This window comes from Caenorhabditis remanei, chromosome V (assembly GCF_010183535.1).
Source record: "Caenorhabditis remanei strain PX506 chromosome V, whole genome shotgun sequence".
In the NCBI taxonomy this organism is placed as follows: Eukaryota; Metazoa; Nematoda; class Chromadorea; order Rhabditida; family Rhabditidae; genus Caenorhabditis; species Caenorhabditis remanei.
Window position 1 is genome coordinate 20,028,033 of NC_071332.1, and position 22,390 is coordinate 20,050,422.

Sequence of the window (22,390 nt, forward strand, 5' to 3'; positions counted from 1 at the left end):
TCTATCAGTTGAAACGCAAGTAAATAATAAATCTTTTCAAGTTTTCAAGTTTTCATGTGTACTTTTTTCTCGTAGCTTAATATTAGCAAACGTCTTTCTATCCCTTTATTCCCAAGCGACAAGAGTGTTATGGTCTTTTCAAAAAAACGATATTCCAGTAGACCGAAGGATGTGGTAAACACCAAAATCGACAGAACAATTCGGTAAGAGCAGGTGAAGGGCAGATGGGCGGTCGGCTAGGAAGATTATGATGCGGCTCCTGGGAAAGTTAGTGACATAACTAAGTAGGTGTTAATTAGCTGTGATATGTTTTTTTGTACCCATCTGGAAACCATCTGCCAGCGATTACCACGGGTTGGCTAGGTAGATGATGATGTGTCTGCTGGATAAGCCTAGCATGAGAGCGGCATAATTGAGTAGGTTTTAATTACTAGTATGATTAATTAAGATTTTCACGATATAAATAATAAGTTTATTATACCATTTTGAAGTTGTAAGAGTAAAAAATCATTTGCCAACAAAAAACGCCAACTTTGCCAACGTGTCAGCATCCTGCCAAATGATTACTGTCCCCCATGTCCCATCCAGCCGCTGGAAGCTCACTGCGAAATTATTGCGAATTATATATCTCAATGAGTTAGGCATTGCGTCCCAAAGTAGTCTTTCGGGAGTTTCCATAAAATTTATCCCTGCCAAAATATCGTGTACATTTCTGTGAGTTAGTTTCACCATCATATGTTCCAACCGTGGATTTGATCGGTTCCTGATCCAACTTTTGAAAAATCGGTTGAGATCCTTCCCGGTTAAATGGGAATCAGTGACCATTAAAAATTCAGAGTTAACAAGCAATAAATCGTCCAAAGTTATAGGTAACGACTTCACATTTATCATGTGGAAGTTTTGAATCAATACATGTTGCATTTCTGCACGATTGTTGAAAACATTAACTTCAATTTCAAGATTGTTGACAAGTGGTAACATTTTCCGCATAAACTTTGTACTCATTTCGCTCAACCCGTCAATTACAAGAGCATGTGCATACCCTGTTGGAAGAATACTACGTACAATATCAGCAGTGAAGCGTTCGCAGTTTTCGACAAATCGTATATCGGTAACGGTGTTAACCTTTGTCACTTTGAAGACGTGTTTGATCCATTGTTGAGTCGAAATTCTATGGTTGAACCATTGCAATCTGTGGTGCTCGGTATCCTTCCAGATTTCAACGTAGATATATTTCGGGGCCTTGTCATCATAGAAAATAAACTTTATAAAATTTGTAAGTCCAAATCCAATCATTATCTCTGTATAGTTGAAGAATGTGATAAAACTTTTTTGAGCTTGTGGGATTACAGACAATGTCAACTTTTGCATTGTTTTAGATAGAATTGAGACAGCGATTCTGCAATATTCCAGTTTTCAGAAATTTCGGGAACCGAGATTTTAGTACTTACAGTTCATGAGATTCCATACATTGTAAAGTGAGAATTAGTGATTTTTCAGGGAGGAATAGTAAGGGGAACGGTGTGGTGTTCATAGAAATAGTGAAGTATGAAGGAATGAAGAAGATCGGGAGGGTATTAGGAAGGAGCAGATAAGATACAGGGCTGCTGGGAAAGCCAGTGGGGTAATTGAGTAGGTGTTAATTAGCTGGATAACGCCTGTGTGCATGTAGCAGACATCTGGAGATCACCTGGCAGGGATTAGCTCGGATTGGCATATGCCCATTCTAATCATGACGTGTGACATACGTTTCTAATCTTTGTATGTTAATTACATTGAGATTAAGACAGTGGGAGATAGTAACTCTAATGTTCTGAAAATGATACATTTATAAATGTTTAATTTCTGTGAGATTCTGGATATAGCTAATCTTACAAAATTTAAAAAACTTCAAAATCTGATATTGAACTTGTTCACGCAGACTACACGGAAATGTTTACAGTTTCAAGCTCCTCTGTAAAATAAAGTCAAACATCAATCACAAAATTTTTCATCATCATTATAATCATTCAATTGGGATCATTCATAGAGGTACGAGTAGGTTATCAAGTAGTTTTCATCGGAGGTCAGTTGTTTTTTTTTCAGATTTTTGTAGTGCTTGATTTTGCCGTCGTCGTTTCTCTCATTCTTTCATATTGCACTTTTCCCTTTTCATAGTTCTCCCATCCAAATTTCAAGTCCTCGTAAACTTCTTTTTGTTCATCGTTGAGTTTTGCTTTCTGGAATTAATTTTCTGATCAATCGATCTGATTTAGCAACTCAAACCTTTGCCAAGATTTCCAAACAAAGACGTCCACCAAACGCGTAGTCTTTCGGAGTCTCAATCGATCCGACTCTTTGAGATTTTATACACGCCAAGGATGTTTTGAGAAATGCAGATGTTCGCTGTTTTCTCAATTCGTCATAAGCAATGGCAGCTACTGAAAGTTATTTAAAATTTTAAAATTGAAATTGATCGAAGATTCAACTCACATCCAAACGGGCCAGTTCTCTTACAGCCATCCGAACAGTGAACAATTGCCGGGTTTTTATCTTTCTGGAGTTTATTGTACAAATAAATTAGAGGAGCCAAGTCTGTTGGGTAACCGTTTTCTGGCCAATTTTTCAATGCATAATGAGTGAGACTGAATTGCTTTTCGGTGCTGAATATTGAGAATTTTCAGAAGAATTCGTATTTCAAAAGACTTACTCAAATTTAACATCCAGTGTACGAACTTGAAGAGTTTTATCGAATAGAGTTTCCAGCTTGCTACAATTGACAATGAGCTTATCGAATTCCATTGACTCTCCTTCTTTTTCAGGATAGTAACGATCACACAAAATCGCTCCTGAAAAACACAATTTTATGTTAAGAAACCAATGAGAAATAATAAGCGAACCATTTTCTTCCAATGCGCACAACATCACCATACTCTGAGTCTTCTCCTGTTTCGCCAGCCAGAACAGTTTCTCGATAGTTGAGTTTTTGCCGGCACTCTTTTTCTGTGGCCCTTGTGTAAACCACCAACTCCTGGCGGTATGAAATCGGGCCCATGTTGCATGCAAAAATGTGTTGTTAAAGCGATTTTCACAGCCTTTGAGAGCAGGTCTATTATTGTTACCAAGAGGTTTGGAAAATCTAAAATTTGTCAAAAGATTTTAGTAGAAAAAATAACAAAGCTTCTTGAATACCTGCAGTCTGTTACTTTAATCTCAACAGGGTCCACATTGAATACTTGTGTCTTATCAGTTTCATAGAATTTCGTGTAGAAGAGGTAAGTGAGCACACCCGAGTTTTCTCTATTATATTCGATGTCATCCGAAAGTCCCGAATAGTGTCCATAACAAAAATCTTGGAAATATTCGATTAACATTTCGGGTGACGGTTTCCATCTGATACATTTGAACCAATAATGATCGACTAAACATTTTCGGCACCATATGTGAAGACAGAGATGCAGGAGAACAACGAAAACCAAAAATAGAAACACTCCACCCGCAATACTTCCGTAGAAGACAAAATCACTGCTGAAAAAAATCAAATTATAAAAAAAAAGATAATTTAAACAAAAAACTCACGTTCCGTCCTCACCCCCTTGAGTACTAGTCCATGGTCGTTGAATCAAAACTGTCACATACGGACTCCCCGTTGGTTGAGTTTGTCCTGGAGCAATGGTAGCAGAGATCGGCTGGAATTTCGCAAAGAATCCGGCGAAGAAGACGTCGAGCTCTTCCAGTGACTTTTTGGATTCATTGAAATCCTTGTGAAATCCAGCGAAATTCAAATCCAAAGAATCCATTGTCTTCAACGCGTCTTCTATCTCTTTCAACTTATCTGCGTCACCACCAACAACTGTCTGCTTCAGATTGCCAACTGCCACGCTCATTCTGGAAAAGTCGCCAGTGACACCGGATACCTGTTTAGCCTTCTCGAAGATTCCAGACTGATTGGCAAATGTATTCGAGCGCACAAAAGATCCAACAGTCTTATCGAAATTAACCAAAGACTCATACATCTTCTGAAGCATTCCGGGTAAGCTCACCAACTTATTCAGACTAGCCAAGTCTCCAGGATCCTTCACATTTGCCTTGTTATCCGAAACCACTTTGATGTCATCAAACTTCTTCTCCACATCAGCCCGTTTTTCCAGTGCCAAACTCATCTCAGCCAGTCCTTGTACAGCTTTTCCAATGTTCTGCGATATTATTGGAGCATCTTTGAGTTCTTTCAACGCGTCGGTCTCCTTAGTCTTTAAGTCTGACAACGATCCAATTGACTTCTGAAGCGTTTCCAAATCTCCTTTGATGCCAACCACTTTACTCATCGTATTGATTCCATCGGTCAGTGCACCAGAATACTTTTTGTCGTTGTTCCACTTCCGAATCCGATTGAGTCCATCTAGAGCCTTGAAGACAGCTTTCAGATTTGCTTGGTTTTGAAGACAAACAAAATAATCTGCATAATCACCTAAATTGTTTTGATAGGTACTCAAAGCAATCATGTTGCTAGTCGCATTTGTTGCTTCAGTTTTAATACTATTTAAGTTCAAATTGATGATTCGAGCATTCAATGCTGTGAATCGAGTGAAAAAGTCATTCAGTGCTTTTGTATTTGGATATTTCTGGAAATTCTCAAGAACTGATTTGATTTTAGTATTGTCGGCTGCAAGTTTCTCAAAAATCGCTATAACATCGTCACACATTTGAATGATTCCAGGAGTCTTAATGAGTGTTGATATTTCATCCGTTATGCTCTTCAACTCAGCCAGTTTCTTGTCAATACCTTTCAACGTTTCGAGGAGTGTATTAAATGGTTTTGAATCAATTGATTTGATTACTGTAGAACAATTGTGTCCTTGTGGAACTCCAAGTTTAGCATCAATGATGTTAGTAAGAGCAGTAGAAATTGAACTGAGAAAATCCAAAAAATTCTTAACTCCATTCAAGTTTCCTCCAAGTGAACTATCAATCTTTTTTAGTTGAGTTGATGTTCCGACTAGGTGATCTAATGCAGTTTTCAAACTTTTTGTTTTAACCACGTTGAGAATCCATGGATCCAGGACATCAGCCGATAGTTGTGCGAAATCCGAAGGACCATTAAAAAATCCGAATGTGTGTTTCAGTTGTCCATGAAGATTTTTTATTTCACGAGCAGCTGCAAGCTTTGAGACCATTTGGAAATCAGTGGAACTTCTTGTAGTATCGTTCAGTATTTTGATAGCTGAATCCAGATAGTCATTGTATTTTAATCCCTCTTCTGGTCTGAATGAAATTTCAGTCGAGGCGGAAACGAAAAACTTCACTGCTTCAGCAGTTTTCAGCACTGGAGAGATTCCATCGATTGCAGATGAAAAGTTGTTAAATGACCAGAATGGACCGGAAGTTTCAAATTTCGGGATGTTTTCTTTCAGCTTTGAAACAGCACTCTTTACTTCATTCAAAATTTCTGGTGTAGGTTGCGAATCTATTGCAGAAATTTGCGTCCAATAGCTTGTCCATGTTGAAGCAGCAATATTTATTTGACTGAGAACAAAACTAGGGATCCCATGGTTTCCAAGTCGTTCAATTTCTTTTTTAAATTTATCATTTCCTTCTTTCCATTCCCGTATATCTCCAATTCCATCAATCTCAGTTAGCACTTTTTTCAACCAATCAAACGCAAGCTCCACTTTTTCAGCATTATCCGTAGCCTGAAAATATAAGTCGTAGTAATAAAAATATGAGGTACATTTTCCTTACCTTTAATTCCTCCGGAAGACTTTCCAGACGGCTCTTCATATCCTGCGCAGGATTAAGAGCAATAATTTGAGCTGGTGTGACATCTCCAAAATGAAGGATTTCAGATATGAACTGATCGGAATCCAGGGATTTATCCATTCCACTTTTAAGAATATGGATTCCATTGGTAATACGGGCCATCATTTGGAGATAATTCACGTGGGTCGCCAGATCACCTCCTGGAAAAAAATAAATGTTTTAAATTTTGAAACCCGGGAAGTTTGAATATTTACCTCCAGCATTCCGATCGAATCGGCGGCGGAACGAGGCGGCTGCGGAAGTGCGATGGAGCGCATCTGCAATTTATTTTCGTGAAATATGAAAAAATAATTTTAAATCCATACCTGTTGGGTAGTTTTCACCACCATATAGACGATGATTCGATTCCGGAGGATCCTTATTAGCGTAAGCCGAGATGGCGGCCACCAGAAGCAACCAAATTTCTGAAAATGAAACTTTCCTATTCCAAATCGGGGCCACGTAACTTACTCATTCGGAATTCTTTTTCGATTTTCTGGGAATGCCAGAAATTTGAAACTCCACAGCAATTGATTCGGAAATCAGAAGTAATGAGAGAGGAAAAAACTGAAAGCTAGGAGTGAGGGAAGAAGGGGGCGGAGTCGAAATGACCCAAGGTCAGTGGGGGAGGTTGAATTACGTGGAGTGGGAATTTCTGTTTTTTTTGTTGTTTTTTTGTTTTCAGAGATTTAAAGGGCACGTGAAAATTATTGAAATACTTGAAAAGTGAAAAACATTTTAAAAAACATTTTTTACGTAGGTGTGTGGTAATGTCTGTAATTAGAACTGTCCTAATTACATCTGCTCAGAACAGAATCGGATGTAAGTTCAAAATCATCAGACCTAGATTTGATAGGTGCAATTTGTACCATTGTAGAATTGTTTTTACAACTCCGCTCTACCGAAGACCTATTGAAAAACAACCGTTTTTCTCGGCGTCTCTCGATTTCGGTAGAACGCGGTTGAAAGATCATTTTTGTTCTAATATGTTCTGAATACAATCGCCCTGCCAAACACTTCATTAGCACCTATTGACATTGTTCCTATAAGTACACGTAGACATCTCACTTGTCGCTCACATTGTCAAACCTATGGAAATCTTCCTGGAAGCACTGAAAAATTTATTGTAGCTCTCTTTGACGAGACATACTGCTTACGATGATTCCCAGGAGCCTTCACTTCCTAGAACGACCCTGCAGTCTTTCCGCCCTATCTTCATCCAATCGACATCGCTCACTCAGTCGTTCATCCCAGTCATTTTCCACAGTTACCCCCCTCTCCATATTTCTGTCCTTCTATTGATCGAGTCTTCAAAATGTCGGATTCTGTCTCCGATAAAGAGTCGTCGTTTGAGTTTCTCAACGAATCGGATGCGTCTGATGGAGAGTTGGAGCAAATTACTAAGGCTTCTGACGGCATGGAAGATCAGGTTATCAAACCAGGCGCACCTGCTCAGACCGTAGCTCACAAGGTCAACACTCCTCGTGCTACTTCTCCAGCAAAATTTCCACCTACCGCTGCTAACAAATTGATTGTCTCTTTGATTATAGCCTGTTTAATTCTCTTCATAATGGTTTGCGTATTCATTGAAGCTCACATAGTAAGTAGAACCAACTTGCCCTTTAGATTTAGGTCTCATTTTGAATTTTCAGCGACACCTCGAGCTCTGCGCCACTAAGATTACAGCAACAAAACTTAGGGAAGACCAGATTAGCCAAGAACTGGAGAGAGTGAAGAGAGACTTGCAACGCGAGACTTCCGCAAGAGATGAGATCATCAAAGTGAGTAAAACCATCTTGCCCTCAGATTTATGTCTCATTTTGAATTTTCAGCAATACGAGATTTCCGCTAGAGACAAGATCATCGAGGAACTGAAGAACGATAAAAGAGACTTGCAGAAAGTGATCGACATGAAAGAACGGAAAGACAGTTTCATGAAGATCAAATGTTTGGAGGATATTCCAGAGAAACTGATGGACAAGTGGATTCTAGAGGAGAACGAATTTCAAGAAATTGACGAATTCGATCAACCTTTCGGGGATAGTCGCCCAATTTTCACGAAACTTTCTGAAACCCAAATGAGATTGAAGCTGATTGATAATAAAGAACCGTATACGCTCTGGGTGGATAATTGCTTGATGGAAGGACCGTGTACCTATACAATTAAAACCGATGAAGGCGTCTTTGGTCAGGTTTTCGTGAAAGAAGGACTTCTGTATATTATCTTGGGAGCACCGGAAGAGGAAAAGATCAAGCTCGTCTACATTATGCCGGAAGAATATCTGTAAAGTTGGATTGTGCTATAATTTGATATATCATGTGTTTCTGAAATAAAGATTGTGTTTTCAATATTGTATCAACACTTCACGGTGGTTTGTTCTAGGAACGAAGATACCCTGGAGCAATTGCCTTGTTTCTTCCCAGGTCTTCTGAACCCCACAATACCATCAATCTAATCTATCTAAGCACACAGTGAATCCTCACTTGCCTCTATCAACCCATCAAGATAACAAAGACCAGTGGGAATATACCTCCATTGCAGTCTACCTAGCTGGTCGTCACTCTACTCGTTTTCTCCGCATCCCTTTTCCCCTTGGAACCCTTTCCCTCCCTACGAAATTCTATACAATTTCTTTCCAGAATGCCGGATATTGAATCCGATATTGAATCTGATAATGAGTCTTCGTTCGAGTTTCTAAATGATTCGTATGAGAGAGAGCGGGCAATTGCAGCCAGAGCCGGTTGCGCTTTTCTCATAATCCCAATTATTTTCCTTCTTTCAGTAGTCATGGCTTTGGCCACCATTTTTATTATTGAAGTAAGAAAACCCCGGCTCACCTTTAGATACTTTATTTATACATTTCAGACATTTCAATTGAAATCCATCAATCGTGCCTATGAGACCGAGAAATTCAACAGAACCGAGTTCAAGAACATAAAATGTTTGGAGGATATCCCAGAAGAAATAATGAGCAAATGGACTCCAGATGAGTGGGAATTCCGAGGAGTCGAGCAATTCATACTCGACAAAAGCTTTGATGAAGATGTTCACTGGTTTCTGCGCAAGGCTCATCCACTTCTCACTAAATTATCTGAAGATTATCAAATGCAATTTCAATGGGTAAAGGAGGAACTTGCTTTAAATTCTATTCTGCTGGAAGGACCATGTGTCTACACCGTTGAGGATGGCAGTACGAAGGTGTTTGTGAAGGAAGGACTGCTGTATGTCAAATCAAAGTATTCTTACAAGAAGGAAAAGAAAGAATTCACACTGGTCTACAGTATTCCAAAGGGGTATCAATGATAATCATAATTATAATGTCTTCTATTTCTGGCTGTGGTTCTTTGAGCGTTTTCGAAATAAAGTTTTTGCTTTTCTATATTGTATGAACACGTCAAGCCAGGAAGTGTGCTGCTAATGATGATTTCCAGGAGCCAATGCATTGTTTCTTCCCAGGTCTTCTGAACCCCTCATTACCACAATCGACTCTATCTAAGCCCACAGTGAATCCTTCTCTCCCGATCGACCTTGCTCTATTAGCACCCTAATTACAATTCTTATGGCTCCAGTTGTCTAGACCTGTCACTCGCCTCTATTAATCCGTCTAGATAACAGAGACTAGTGGAAACCTACATCGTTTTTTTCCCAGAAGCCATTTTATTTTTTCCCAGACCAACCCTGCAGTCTTCCCACCCTGCCCGCCTCCAATCGACATCGCTCACTCAGTCATTCATCTCCAGTCATCTCCCACTGTTAGCCCCTCTCCTTATTTCTGTCCTTCTATCGATTGAGTCTTCAATATGCCGGATTCTGTCTTCGATAAAGAGTCGTCGTTTGAGTTTCTCAACGACTCGGATGCGTCTGATCGTGAGCTGGAGCAAGTTGTTCAAGGAGTAGAGCAAGACATCCAACCAGAAACACATACTCAATCCGAGGTTCGCAAACGTACTTCTCAAGTAAGCACTGCTCCATCTCGTGTGATTGCTCCAGCGAAACCACCATCGACCGCTACTAACAGAATTAAAGGAATCCTTTTTTTTCTAATTCTGATTCTACTCTGTGTAGTTTCCATCGCACATTTGTGCTCGCTCATTAAAGATCTCAAAGTAAGTAAAATCATCTTGGCCTCAGATTTATCTTTTATTTTTACCTTCCAGCAACAACAAGACCTCCGCAACAGCAAGATCTTAGCAAAAAAACTTCAGGAAGACCAGATCATCGAAGAACTGGGGAACGTTAAGAGAGACTTGCAGAATGTGATCGACAGAGCCGATATGAAAGACCGAAAAGATAATTTCAACAAGATCAAATGTTTGGAGGATATCCCCGAAGAATTGATGAGCAAATGGACACCGGATGAGTGGGAATCCCGAGGAGTCAAGCAATTCATACTCGACAATAACTTTGATGAAGATGTTCACTGGTTCCTGCGCAAGGCTCGTCCACTTTTCACAAAATCATCTAAAGATTATCAAATGCAATTTCAATGGGTAAAGGAGGAACTTACTTTAAATTCTATTTTGCTGGAAGGACCATGTGTCTACACCGCTAAGGATGGCAGTACGAAGGTGTTTGTGAAGGAAGGACTGTTGTATGTCAAATCAAAGTATTCTTACAAGAAGGAAAAGAAAGAATTCACACTGGTCTACAGTATTCCAAAGGAGTATCAATGATAATTATAATGTCTTCTATTTCTTGCTGTGGTTTTTTGAGCGTTTCTGAAATAAAGATTGTGTTTTCAATATTTTATCAACACGTCACGGTGGTTTGTTGTACAAACAAAGATACCTAGGAGCCATTCCATTGTTTCTTTTCAGGTCTTCTGAACCCTCAATACCACAAATCTAATCTATCTAAGCACACAGTGAATCCTTCTCTCCCGATCGACCTTTCTCTATTAGCACCCTAATTACAATTCTTATTGCTCCAGTTGTCTAGACCTGTCACTTGCCTCCATTAATCCATTTTGATAACGAAGACTGGTGGGAACCTACCTAGTTTTTTTCCCACAAGCCATTACATTTTTTCCCAGAACAACCCTGCAGTCTTCCCGCCCTGTCCTCCTCCAATCGACATCGCTCACTCACTCATTCATCCCATTCATCTCCCACTGTTACCCTCTCTCCATATTTCTGTCCTTCTATCGGTCGAGTCTTCAAGATGCCGGATTCTATCTCCGATAAAGAGTCGTCGTTCGAGTTCGTCGATGACACGGATGCGTCTGATGGGGAGCTGGAGCAAGTTCCTGCCTTGTCATCAAAAAACTCGAATGAAGCTTCTGACGACATGGAAGATCGAGTTATCAAACCAGATCAGACCGTAGCTCACGAATGTATTTCCCAAGTTCTCAAAAACATTATTGCTCCAGCGAAAACACCATTAACCGCTACTGACAGAACTTTGTTCCTTAAAGTTATCCTTTTCTTTCAAATTGTAGCCTGTGTAGCTCTCTTCGCACTTTTTTGCTCAATGATTATAGCTGATAAAGTAAGTAGAACCAACTTGACCTCAAATTCATATCTCTATTTAGAATATCCAGCGACTCGAGATTTCCAACAGAGACAAGATTATCGAGGAACTGAAGAACGATAAAATATACTTTCAACGCGAGGTTTCCGCAAGAGACCAGATAATCAAAGTAAGTACAACCAACTTGACATCAGATTTAAACATGTCTCTTTTTAGAATTTCCAGCAACGCAAGATTCCCGCAGAAGATAAGATCATCGAAGAACTGGAGAAAGTTAAGAGAGACTTGCAGGAAGTGATTGACAGAGCCGATATGAAAGACCGAAAAGCCAGTTTCGAGAAGATCAAATGCTTGGAGGATATCCCGGAAGAACTGATGGACAAGTGGACTCCAGACGAGAGCAAGTTTGAAGGAAGCTCAGGATTTGAATCGGTCGATCAATTTTTCCCCAAGAGTCGCCCAGTTATCACAAAAGTATCTGAAGACCGAATGATGATCCAGTTGGTTGGTTATAATACACCGAAGGTGTTCTCGATGGAAGGCTCGTGTATCTATAAAATGTGGAGCGATGAAGACGACTACGACTACGTTGCGCAGGTTTCCGTGGAAGAAGGTCTGCTGTATATTAACTGGGGAGGTCGGTTTACACCGAAAGGGAAAAAGGTCAAGCTCGTCTACAGTATGCCGGAGGAATATCTGTAAATTGTGTTGTAATGATTTCTCATGTTTTGTGATCTGATGATATCTTCTATTTCTTGCTGTGGTTTTTTGAGCGTTTCTGAAATAAAGATTGTGTTTTCAATATTGTTTCTTCCCAGGCTATTCAGTAGGGCTCTGTTTGTCCATTGCCCTCCCAATCTAGTAACCCACCGTCTCCGCCTCCTGATCCGTCACAGTTCGCCCAAATACCGAGGATCTGCATTCACTCATTGCGCAGTCATGAGGACGACGCCGGGTTATCGTCCTTCCCTCTTCTACACATACCAAACGACCCTCTGGGTTTTTTTGAAAAGCAATTTTGCTCCAGGGAAGATAAAAGTGATGACAATTCTTATTCTAATTGTCATCATCCTTACTATCAGATAGCTGGATATGTGTCGATGCTCCTAGTTAGTCCAAATCCTGCAACCAGCACAAAATTGCTCCTGGGAAGATGATGACAACTCTCAATTACAGTAAAAATTGTCATCATCCCCACTATCAGATAGCTGAATATGTGAAGATGCTCCCAATTTGTCATCATGGTGGAGGGTATATAAGGAGCCAGGATGCTCAGTTCTTTACCCATTCCATCTTGTGACTATGGACCCTTTCTCTTACCCTCTCCCAATATTTGATGTTGATTCTACCTCCACCTATTCTGGCTACTACCCTAGCACTGACTACTGGAACTGGGTCAACTACTACTATCAAAATGGATTCACTTATGATCAGTCGACGTCTTCTGGATATTCATTCATGACTTCACAGTCAACTTCTACAATGTCAACGCCAAGCACCTCCTCCGGATTTGACTCAACTGCTACTCCTTCCCCAATGTTCTCAATGATGCCTCCATTCTATCCGATGTCAACTGCAACATCAGTCATTACATCTGATTCCCATGCTGCTCCATTGCTCTCAATGACGCCACCAACCACCACCACTCCCCATCGTCCCCAGGATGCTCCCAAACAATGCTCCAACTGCTTTGCTACGGAAACATGTCAATAGAGAAATGTTCGATCGGAAAATGGAATTCTGTGCAATGCTTGTTTTATATACCAGAGGAAGTATAAGAAGACTCGACCAGTTACTGCAATGGAGAAATATAGATATAAGAAAGCTCATAGACAAAGTAATTCTGACTAACCTTCTCAACTTTTATATACGTTTATCCCGGTTAATTCTATTCTTGTCTTTTTTGTAAGTACTTTTTACTTTGTTTCAGTTGTACTTTTAAGTGTTTCAATCAATAAACTAGAAAATTCAAAACAATTTTTGTAAAAAAGCGTGAAAAGTGTTATCAAGTGGACATTGAAAATTCTGACTATTTTGGGCGTTTCCTTCCTTTCCGAAAGGGTTACTTGATAAGAATTTCTGAACATTGAGCCCCTATCTAAACTCTCAATTCTTCCTTTTTTATTGGTTTAATTTTCCTTGGAAATGTGGCTGAAACTTTGTATTCTATTCATCCATTTTATAAATTATATTATTGCTCTTAGTGAGTTGGCTAATGACAAAAATTGCTATTCTATTCTTAATTTTTCTCAGACTGTACTCAAATTCAAGACACCCAAGTTTATGAGGGAAATGAAATTCATATTCCTGGAGGAAATGGTGATTTACAATCGATACCAGCTAATTTTCACTGTGTTTATAGGGTAAGCAAAAAAATTTTATGAGAAATTTTCCATTTTTAAGATATCCGTTGCTCAAGACTCCTTCTACAAACTATATGCAAGTGTAGAGTTGAAAAATGGTATCAGAGGAGTCAATGACTATATTGTTGTCACTGAAGAAAATGGAAACACAATAAGAATGAATAAGTGAGTTCTGCATATGTGGAGAGCTGGAACATTTTTTAATTTTCAGCCGAACTGGAATAGGAGGGAACCTTTATAGATATATAGTAACTCCTGGAGGTGAGATGACGATCGAAGTGGTTACGAAGAATCTATTCATGAACACAAAGATGGCGATCAGTGTGTATTATCGAGCATGTAATTATTAACTTTAATTATTATTCTGATATTGATTTTTCCGGTTCCAGACTGCAAACAACTTCAAATCTCAGACGGCCAAACTATTTCTATCCCTGGAAACTCTTTACAACCAATACCTGCACATTACTCGTGTACTTACTTGGTAACTTTTACCCTTTATATTATATTAAAAGCTTTTGTTAAGATAGCAGCTCCAACCAGCCCTACAACAGGATTATATGCAAATGTTACACTGATAAGCAACATGAATGGAATTCAGGATAAAATTATAGTGACAGATATAACAGGAGCCAACGTTTGGGACCGTGATATAAATTATTATAATTACATTGTCATACCTGGATCTTCAATGTCGTTTCAAATTAAAACTGGGGAATTGTTCATGGCTTCGATGTTTTTGATCAGAGTGGAGTGGCATGAAGGTGATCCAATAATGAAAAAATTTGTAATTTTTTAATATTGAAAATTTCAGTAAACATTGGACCAACTAAACCGATGATTCGAGATGAAATTAATTATGTCGACCTGGGACTATTGTAAGATGGTACCAGCGTGTTTAATTCAGTGACATTCTCGGCAAATGAACAGGTAGATTATATGGTTTGCTATACTTGTTTTCCTTATTTTATCTTTCCCAGCTCGTTGTTTCTCAAGTCTACTACATTTCTATTCAGATTGATTTTCCAAATTGTTTTGTGATTGATGGGAATATCACAGATCAAAAGAAAGTGTTTACATTCAAAAACTTTGATTACGCTGGATACGAGTCAGAATCGAATTACATGACGTTTGTAATGTTTAGCAAGGGGATCAACGCATATGTTCTGAATTTATTGTCAGTTGCCAAAGAAGTACATCTTCATTTGAAAATTTCAGAGTGAGCTGAATATTTTTTTCAGTACAACTATCCATTTGCTGCTGCATCTAACCCTGGGCTCAGTTTCTACATGAATTCAAGTGATCACAATTTGGGACAGAAAACGGCTCTTGAAATCATTAATTTCGAATCTATCGGGAATAGAATCACTGATTTAAACATTCAAAGCGTCGGTCTTTTTTGAGTAGAAAAAAATAGATGTCATTTACAGGAAACCTGCAAAGCATACGTTGTCTCAGGCTCTCCTAGCAATACGAATATTTTGTTGGATTTATCAACTGCTGTAATACCGCACTATATTGATGTAAATAATTTATCAGTGGTTGCTGAGGATTGTGCTTTTACAATGGATATCGAAGCGTCTGATGGCGGGGTATTGAAATTGAATTAGTATTTATGAAAAGGTTTTTAATAAAAAATTTACGATGAGTAAAGTTTAAAAAAGTACAACTGAAACAAAGTGAAAAAATACAAGAATAGGATTAAACCGGGATAAAACGTACATAAAAAGAATGTTAGTCAGAATTACTCTGTCGATGAGCTTTTTTACTTTTGTATTTCTCCATTGCGGTAACTGGTCGAGTCTTCTTATACTTTCTCTGGTATATAAAACAAGCATTGCACAAAACTCCATTCTCCGATCGAACATTCCTCCATTGACATGTATCCGTTGCAAAGCAGTGGGAACATTGTTTGTGAGAACCCTGGGGACGATGGGGAGTGGTAGACGATGTTCCAGTTGACATAGAATAAAATGAAGGCGTCATTGAGAGCATTGAGGACGGAGTGGCAGTTGAAGAAGAAGCTGATGAAGTACTTGGTGTTGCAAAAGTAGAAGTGGGCATCGGAGGTGTCATTGAGAGGAGTGTTGAATCAGATCCTACGGAGGTACTTGGCGTTGACATCATAAAAGTTGACGGTGCAGTCATGAATGAATATCCAGAAGACGTCGGGTGGTCATAGGTGAAACCATTTTGATAGTAATAGTTGACCCAGTTCCAGTAGTCAGTGTTAGGGTAGTAGCCAGAATAGTTAGAAGAATCAACATTAAATGTTGGGAGAGGGTAAGAAAGAGGGTCCATAGTCGCAATAGGGAATGGGTAAAAACTGAGCATCCTGGCTCCTTATATACCCATAACCATGATGACAAATCGGGAGCATCTTCACATATCCAGCTATCTGATAGTGGGGATGATGACAATTCTTACTGTAATTGAGAGTTGTCAGCGTCTTCCCAGGAGCAAAGTTGAGCTGATTGCGGGATTCGGACTAACTAGTAGCGTCTTTACATATCCAGCTATCTGATAGGGGGATGATGACAATTTTTAGTGTAATTGAGAATTGTCATCACTTTTATCTTCCCAGGAGGAAGACTAGACCTTTCGAAAGATTTTAAGCTTTATTAAAATTGTTGTTTCAAAAATCTTTTCATATGTAACTCCTAGTTCAATTCCAATACCCCGCTATCAGACTGTGCAAAAAATATTGAAAAATCACAATTCTCGTCAACCACCGATAGATTATTTACATCAAAGTAGTGCGGTACTTCAGCAGTTGATAAATCCAACAAAATATTCGAATTGCTAGGAGAGCCTGAGACAATGTATGCTTTGCAGGTTTCCTATAAAAGAAATGTAGTTTTTTTTAAATTAGAAAAACCCACGCTATGAATAAATAAATGAGTAAGTTTAATCCCGACAGATTCAAAGTTAATTACTTCAAAAGCTGTTTTCTGCCCCGGGCTGTATTCACTTGAATTCAATCCGGTACCGACACCCTGATAACCGCATGCAGTAGCAAATGGATAGTTGTACTGCAAAAATATGCAAATCACTCTAAAATTTTCCAAAGGTACTATACCTCTCTGGCAACCGACAATAAATTCAGAACAAATGCGTTGGTCCCCTTGCTAAACATTACAAACGTCATGTAATTAGATTCTGACTCGAAATAAAAGGAATTGAAGTTTTTGAATGTAAATACTCTCTTTTGATCTGTGATATTCCCATCAATCACAAAACAATTTAGAAAATCAATCCAAGCAGAAATATTGTAGGTGACGTCATTTACAACGAGCTGAAAGAAAAATACACAATGAGGAAGAATACAGTTTTTCATATAACCAACCTGTTCATTCGCCGAGAATGTCACTGAATTGAACACGCTGGTATCATCTTTCAATAGCGCCAGGTCGACATAATTAATTTCATCTCGAATCATCGGTTTAGTCGGGCCAATGTTCACTGAAATTTTTAATTAAAAACTTGTTTTTTTTTTCATTATTTGATCACCTTCATGCCACTCCACTCTGATCAAAAACATCGAACCCATGAACAATTCCCCAGTTTTAATTTGAAACGACATTGAAGATCCAGGTATAACAATGTAATTATAATAATTTATATCACGGTCCCAATCGTCGGCACCTGTTATATCTGTCACTATAATTTTATCCTGAAATCCATTCATGTTGCTTATCAGTGTCACATTAGCGTATAGCCCTGTTGTAGGGCTGGTTGGAGCTGCTATCTTAACAAAAGCTTTTAATATAATATAAAATGTAAAAGTTACCAAGTAAGTACACGAGTAGAGGGTAGGTATTGGTTGTAAAGAATTTCCCGGGATAGAAATACTTTGACCGTCTGAGACATCCGAGTCCGGAAGTTGTTTGCAGTCTGGAAATAGAAAAAGAAATATCAGAATTAAAAACTAAAAGTTACATACACGCTCGATAATACACACTGATTGCCATCTTTGTGTTCATGAATACACTCTTCGTAACCACTTCAATCGTCATCTCACTTCCAGGAGTTACTATATGTCTATAAGGGTTCCCTCCGATTCCAGTTCGACTGAAATTTGAAAATGTTCCTATTATCCACACTCTATACTCACTTATTCATTCTTATTCGGTTTCCACTTTCTTCAGTGACAATAATATAGTCATTGACTCCTCTGATACCATTTTTCAACTCTACACTTGCATATAGTTTGTAGGCGGAGTCTCGAGGAACGGTTATCTTAAAAATCGAAATTTTCAAATAAAATTTTCTTGCTTACCCTATAAACGCAGTGAAAATTAGCTGGTATCGATTGTAGATCGCCATTCCCTCCTGGAATATGAATTTCACTTCCCTCATAAATTTGGTTGTCTTGAATTTGAGTACAGTCTAAAAAAGTGAGGTTGAAGTATTCATGGTTTTTAAATAGACGACTCACTAAGAGCAGCAATGTTACTTATAGAATAAATGAGTAGAATACAGAGCTTCAGCCACATTTCCAAAAATTGAAACAAAAAGAAGGGAAGAATTATAAGTATAAATAGGGCTTATATACTTAGAAATTCTCATCAAGAAACACTTGCGGAAAGGAAGGCAACGCCCAGATTAGTCAGAATTTCTATTTTCAACCTGATAACACTTTTTAGTTGCTATTTTGACATTTGGAGAATTTGGCTCAAAGTTTTTCATTTATTCTGCATGACATACTGTAGACAAACTTCTTCTCGCATAATACGAATTTTTTTAATGTACAAACAATATCAGTAAGACTTGATACCAAACGAAAAATGACATTGCTCATTCACAATAGCGGACGGTAGATTGCACATTGTAATTGTGCAGGAAGTTCTAAAAAGATTATGCTCATTCTACAAAAAATGTTCCATTTTTTTATTTTTCCTATATTTTTGTTAACATATTTTATTACATTGTCCTTGTACTTATAAAAACAATTTTTTTTCTCCATATTTTCTATTTACCCGGAAGGTTTAGTAAGTCAGAATGATATACATACTCATTAATGAGCAAATTTCATTAAATAAACTATCATGGGCGTTGTCTTTGTGTTTACAAGAATTAAACAATATTAATTATAAGCTTTGACTAATAAGAAGAGTTTTCGTTAGGTTTAAACCAATTATAATTGACTTTTTTTTTCATTTTGTGGTCTTTTGAAGAACGAAAATGATTCTGAAACGTTTATTATTGTGTTTCATAATAACGCAGGCTCATGGTAAGTATTAACATTGAACATTTTTGATTCTCAATTATAGAAAACTACCTGTGCAACCAGATCGAAGATCATCAAATTTTTGACGGGAGCACTGTATACATACCGGGAAAGTCTATTGAGATGGAGACCATTTCTAAGAGTTTTAATTGTATTTACAAGGTAAATCTCTCCCTAAATTTCATAGTTTCTGTCAATTTTAGATAAGAACACCGGGAAATTCCACCGGAAGTTTATATGCAGAAGTCGAGTTGCGGAATGGGATTCGAGGTGTCAATGACTATATAAGAGTTATCGATGCAGATGGGAACTGGGACATGATGAATAAGTGAGTCTTATAAAGGGCGTGGCCCCAACTGAAATTTTTCTCTGCAGTCGCACTGGAATCGGAGGAATCCCTAGAACATTTCTTATTTCTCCAGGAGGCGAGATGAGTATTCATGTGGTGACAAAGTTTTTGTTCATGAACTCAAAGTTTTCGATTACTGTGAAGTATTATCGAGCAAGTTGCAAAATAATCCTTGACTCGGAAATGTTCGATGGAAACATTGTTTATTTACCTGGACCCACTTTGGAGCCACTTCCCGCCAATTTCTCTTGTACCTATGAAATTCCAGCACCAGCAGATGGTTTATATGCAAGAGTCACAATAATAAGAGGGTTAGATAAACCAAATGATAAAATTACAGTCATTGATATTACTGGGGAGGAGATAATCATAAACAGGTAAATTAAACAAATGGTGCAACAATCGATTATCAGATTTTTTGTAGCACCGACGTCTCAGATTCAAATCACCCATATTGGTATGTTTTACCGGGATCCGTGTTAACTATGAAGGTAACTACTGCTATAGATTCTATGAACTCCTCGTTGTTAATATCAGTGGAGTACCTCAAAGGTAATTTGAAAGAATTCAAATCCCAAATAGCAGACTTCGATATTTCAGCTAACATAGGTCCGACTAGAATAATGAGAGCAGACAGCGAAATTAACTTTGTCGATATGTCAACTTTGCGAGATGAAAGGTATGACTTTTGCTCGATAACTTTTTTGAGCGACGAGAGGGTTTGTTAATGTTATCGATATCTGAATCTAAATACTGTCAAAATTTAGATTGTATTAAACCGCGCATTTAAAGGAGACACAGTTCGCGAGAATCCGGATCGATTTGTCATCGATGGTACGTTCAGTGAGCAGAAAAAAGTGTACCGTTTGGACACATTGGATCACTCGTCTTTTTTTCAAACAAAATCGAAAGCCATCACGATTGTCACATTTATTGATGGATTTGAAGGTTTTGTTCTGAATAGAAAGTCGGAAAGCGATAAGGTGAATACCAAAATCAAAATAATTCAATTCAATTCATTTCAGTTTTATTTTATGTATGCAATTGCCACTGATCCCATATATCTTTATCCCTTCGGGATGCGAGCTAGTACACCTGATGCTGTTATGGCCACAGAGGTTGTCCATTTTGAAGCCAGAGGAATTTTGGTTCAGAACTTGAAAATTCACAGTGTAGGGTGTGATTTCTGTAGTTTCATATCTGACTGAGATATTCAGGACGTCTGCAAAGCATATATTATCGATGGCGCACCAAATAACTCATCAAAAGTGATCATGGATTTTTCGAAGCCGGTGAAAATGCCTCAGATTTTGGATTTACGATATTTTTCTATAATTGGCGTGGATTGTGACTTTGAGTTTTCCATTTCATCTAACAATACTTAAGTCTTTTTTTTTCAATTTTTGTATATATAAAGAAACACGACCATCTGCAACTCTGGTGTCTTCAAATTCGCTCATGATTCATTTTGACTTTCTGAAAATCAGAATTTGTCACCACTCTTATCAGTAACACACACCTAACAAAATTTTTCATATATATGATGATTTTATTACTGATAACAATCATTTTCGGCAGGAAAATGTTGCGGAAATTATTATTTCTCACGTTTCTAGCAATTTCAGAATCATTGGCGCTTGGTAAATTATTTCGTTATTTCAGAAACCATATTTTTATTCCAGACTGTAATCAAATTCCATCTTCCCAAATTTTCGATGGAAACACTGCATACGTTCCCGCAGGAAATGGAGAGCTCCAACCGATCCCAGCAAGGTTCAATTGCACTTATACGATCACTGTGCCAGTTGACTCCACATCGGGATTATATGCCAATGTCACATTGAACAATGGGATGAAAGGACCAAACGACTATATTAAAATTGTCGAGCAAGACGGTAACAAGTGGACCATTAATAAGTAGGTACCAAAGGAGAAATGCACACAGTAATATATTTCCAGACAAGCTATGGACCAATACAACTATATTCTTATTCCGGGAGCCTCAATGACATTTCAAATAGTCACCAAGAGTGTTTTTATGAATTCCATGTTTTCCATTGTGGTCGAGTACCATTCAGTCAATCTTGGTCCGACTTTGCAGATGAAAATCGGCGGGGAAATGAATTATTTTGATTTGAGTACAGTGAGGAAGCCTGGGGACGTGTTCAGCTCGGCGACGTATGTAGGTACTGAGTCGGTAAGTGAATCAGAATTCACAGGTTCTGAGATCTTTAAATTTTTAGATCCTTAGATCCTGAGATCCTTGGATCTCTAGATACTTAGGTTCCTAGATTCTTAGATCCCCAGATCCTTAGATCCCAAGATCCTTAGATTCCTAGATCTTTAGGTTCCTACATCCTTAGATCTCCTGATCCTGATGATCCTTAGATCCTTAGATCCTTAGATGCTTAGATCCCCTGATCCTGGGATCCTTAGATCCTGATATCTTGAGATCCTTACATACTTAGATCCCCAGATCCCCAGATCCTTCGACCCTTAAATTTTTAAAGATTTTTCTCAACGTCGGACGAGGTGACATGGGAGATGGAAACTGTTTCGATTGCTTTGTCATCGATGGCACCATGACCAACCAAACAAAAGTTTACCGTATGCTTAAGGTAGAACTAAACCAATTCAACACACAATCCAACGCGATTACTGTGATATCTTTTAAAGACGGCTTCCTACCGCTCGTTTTTAATACTGTACCGGAGGCGCATCAGGTATACTGTACATATACTTAGCAGTAGATCATTACTAGTATTTCAGTTCTACTGGCTATTTGCCTATGCTACTGATAACATTGCTTCGTTTACCGTACAAGCTCGACCAGGATTCCGCCAGGGCAGTGAAGTTGTGAGCTTCAAGTCGGAAAAGAGCCGAATGGATGCAACTATTGTCAGCGTAAGTTAATTTCTATATTGTTGTTCTTCTCAATGTGAAAGATTCAGGACAACTGCACCGCTTACGTTGTCTCCGGACCACCGAACAACCAATCGGAAGTGTTGCTTGACTTGGCGACTGCTCCAATGCCACATACATTTGATGTGAAGTACTACACAATTATTGCAGATGATTGTGATATTATGTTTACAATTTTCAGCGCTTGAACTTTACAATTAGAATGAATCAATTCGTCCTGAAATTCAAAATTGAAATATTTCTTCTTATCAAAATGATTTCTTTTCTATCTTATGATATTT

General features: G+C 38.3%; 11 protein-coding genes across 11 annotated transcripts; 7 read left to right on the plus strand and 4 right to left on the minus strand.

The window, feature by feature from the left end:
• Positions 1 to 838: 838 nt before the first annotated feature.
• GCK72_021501 (uncharacterized protein) lies at positions 839 to 1,534 on the minus strand (the record flags this gene model as incomplete). Its single annotated transcript, XM_053734308.1, has 3 exons — positions 839 to 923; positions 1,043 to 1,399; positions 1,452 to 1,534. 3 exons carry the CDS (start codon positions 1,532 to 1,534, stop codon positions 839 to 841), a joined length of 525 nt encoding a protein of 174 aa, XP_053583221.1.
• A 547-nt stretch (positions 1,535 to 2,081) lies between these two features.
• GCK72_021502 (uncharacterized protein) lies at positions 2,082 to 6,250 on the minus strand (the record flags this gene model as incomplete). Its single annotated transcript, XM_053734309.1, has 11 exons — positions 2,082 to 2,219; positions 2,266 to 2,420; positions 2,473 to 2,642; positions 2,690 to 2,828; positions 2,880 to 3,118; positions 3,172 to 3,507; positions 3,559 to 5,669; positions 5,719 to 5,936; positions 5,991 to 6,053; positions 6,102 to 6,200; positions 6,247 to 6,250. 11 exons carry the CDS (start codon positions 6,248 to 6,250, stop codon positions 2,082 to 2,084), a joined length of 3,672 nt encoding a protein of 1,223 aa, XP_053583222.1.
• An 840-nt stretch (positions 6,251 to 7,090) lies between these two features.
• On the plus strand, positions 7,091 to 8,063 carry GCK72_021503 (uncharacterized protein; the record flags this gene model as incomplete). The annotated part of the gene is made up of 3 exons (XM_003104555.2): positions 7,091 to 7,375; positions 7,428 to 7,556; positions 7,608 to 8,063. The coding sequence occupies 3 exons, from the start codon at positions 7,091 to 7,093 to the stop codon at positions 8,061 to 8,063; spliced, it is 870 nt and encodes a 289-aa protein (XP_003104603.2).
• A 353-nt stretch (positions 8,064 to 8,416) lies between these two features.
• On the plus strand, positions 8,417 to 9,079 carry GCK72_021504 (uncharacterized protein; the record flags this gene model as incomplete). Its single annotated transcript, XM_053734310.1, has 2 exons — positions 8,417 to 8,593; positions 8,642 to 9,079. 2 exons carry the CDS (start codon positions 8,417 to 8,419, stop codon positions 9,077 to 9,079), a joined length of 615 nt encoding a protein of 204 aa, XP_053583223.1.
• Positions 9,080 to 9,576: 497 nt separating this feature from the next.
• Positions 9,577 to 10,449, plus strand: GCK72_021505 (uncharacterized protein; the record flags this gene model as incomplete). Its single annotated transcript, XM_003104496.2, has 2 exons — positions 9,577 to 9,882; positions 9,934 to 10,449. 2 exons carry the CDS (start codon positions 9,577 to 9,579, stop codon positions 10,447 to 10,449), a joined length of 822 nt encoding a protein of 273 aa, XP_003104544.2.
• A 487-nt stretch (positions 10,450 to 10,936) lies between these two features.
• On the plus strand, positions 10,937 to 11,947 carry GCK72_021506 (uncharacterized protein; the record flags this gene model as incomplete). Its single annotated transcript, XM_053734311.1, has 3 exons — positions 10,937 to 11,263; positions 11,307 to 11,414; positions 11,462 to 11,947. The coding sequence occupies 3 exons, from the start codon at positions 10,937 to 10,939 to the stop codon at positions 11,945 to 11,947; spliced, it is 921 nt and encodes a 306-aa protein (XP_053583224.1).
• A 600-nt stretch (positions 11,948 to 12,547) lies between these two features.
• Positions 12,548 to 12,958, plus strand: GCK72_021507 (uncharacterized protein; the record flags this gene model as incomplete). Its single annotated transcript, XM_053734312.1, has 1 exon — positions 12,548 to 12,958. The coding sequence occupies one exon, from the start codon at positions 12,548 to 12,550 to the stop codon at positions 12,956 to 12,958; it is 411 nt and encodes a 136-aa protein (XP_053583225.1).
• Positions 12,959 to 13,537: 579 nt separating this feature from the next.
• Positions 13,538 to 14,490, plus strand: GCK72_021508 (uncharacterized protein; the record flags this gene model as incomplete). Its single annotated transcript, XM_053734313.1, has 6 exons — positions 13,538 to 13,564; positions 13,649 to 13,773; positions 13,820 to 13,947; positions 13,998 to 14,092; positions 14,135 to 14,372; positions 14,423 to 14,490. The coding sequence occupies 6 exons, from the start codon at positions 13,538 to 13,540 to the stop codon at positions 14,488 to 14,490; spliced, it is 681 nt and encodes a 226-aa protein (XP_053583226.1).
• An 852-nt stretch (positions 14,491 to 15,342) lies between these two features.
• GCK72_021509 (uncharacterized protein) lies at positions 15,343 to 15,909 on the minus strand (the record flags this gene model as incomplete). Its single annotated transcript, XM_053734314.1, has 1 exon — positions 15,343 to 15,909. The coding sequence occupies one exon, from the start codon at positions 15,907 to 15,909 to the stop codon at positions 15,343 to 15,345; it is 567 nt and encodes a 188-aa protein (XP_053583227.1).
• On the plus strand, positions 15,489 to 22,297 carry GCK72_021510 (uncharacterized protein; the record flags this gene model as incomplete). Its single annotated transcript, XM_053734315.1, has 14 exons — positions 15,489 to 15,522; positions 15,588 to 15,715; positions 19,042 to 19,166; positions 19,214 to 19,564; positions 19,612 to 19,739; positions 19,788 to 19,906; positions 19,955 to 20,170; positions 20,213 to 20,359; positions 20,405 to 20,534; positions 20,870 to 21,104; positions 21,147 to 21,384; positions 21,698 to 21,910; positions 21,957 to 22,091; positions 22,139 to 22,297. 14 exons carry the CDS (start codon positions 15,489 to 15,491, stop codon positions 22,295 to 22,297), a joined length of 2,358 nt encoding a protein of 785 aa, XP_053583228.1.
• Positions 16,682 to 18,104, minus strand: GCK72_021511 (uncharacterized protein; the record flags this gene model as incomplete). Its single annotated transcript, XM_053734316.1, has 8 exons — positions 16,682 to 16,903; positions 16,955 to 17,070; positions 17,119 to 17,356; positions 17,399 to 17,502; positions 17,552 to 17,679; positions 17,723 to 17,847; positions 17,897 to 17,997; positions 18,047 to 18,104. The coding sequence occupies 8 exons, from the start codon at positions 18,102 to 18,104 to the stop codon at positions 16,682 to 16,684; spliced, it is 1,092 nt and encodes a 363-aa protein (XP_053583229.1).
• Positions 22,298 to 22,390: the final 93 nt, after the last annotated feature.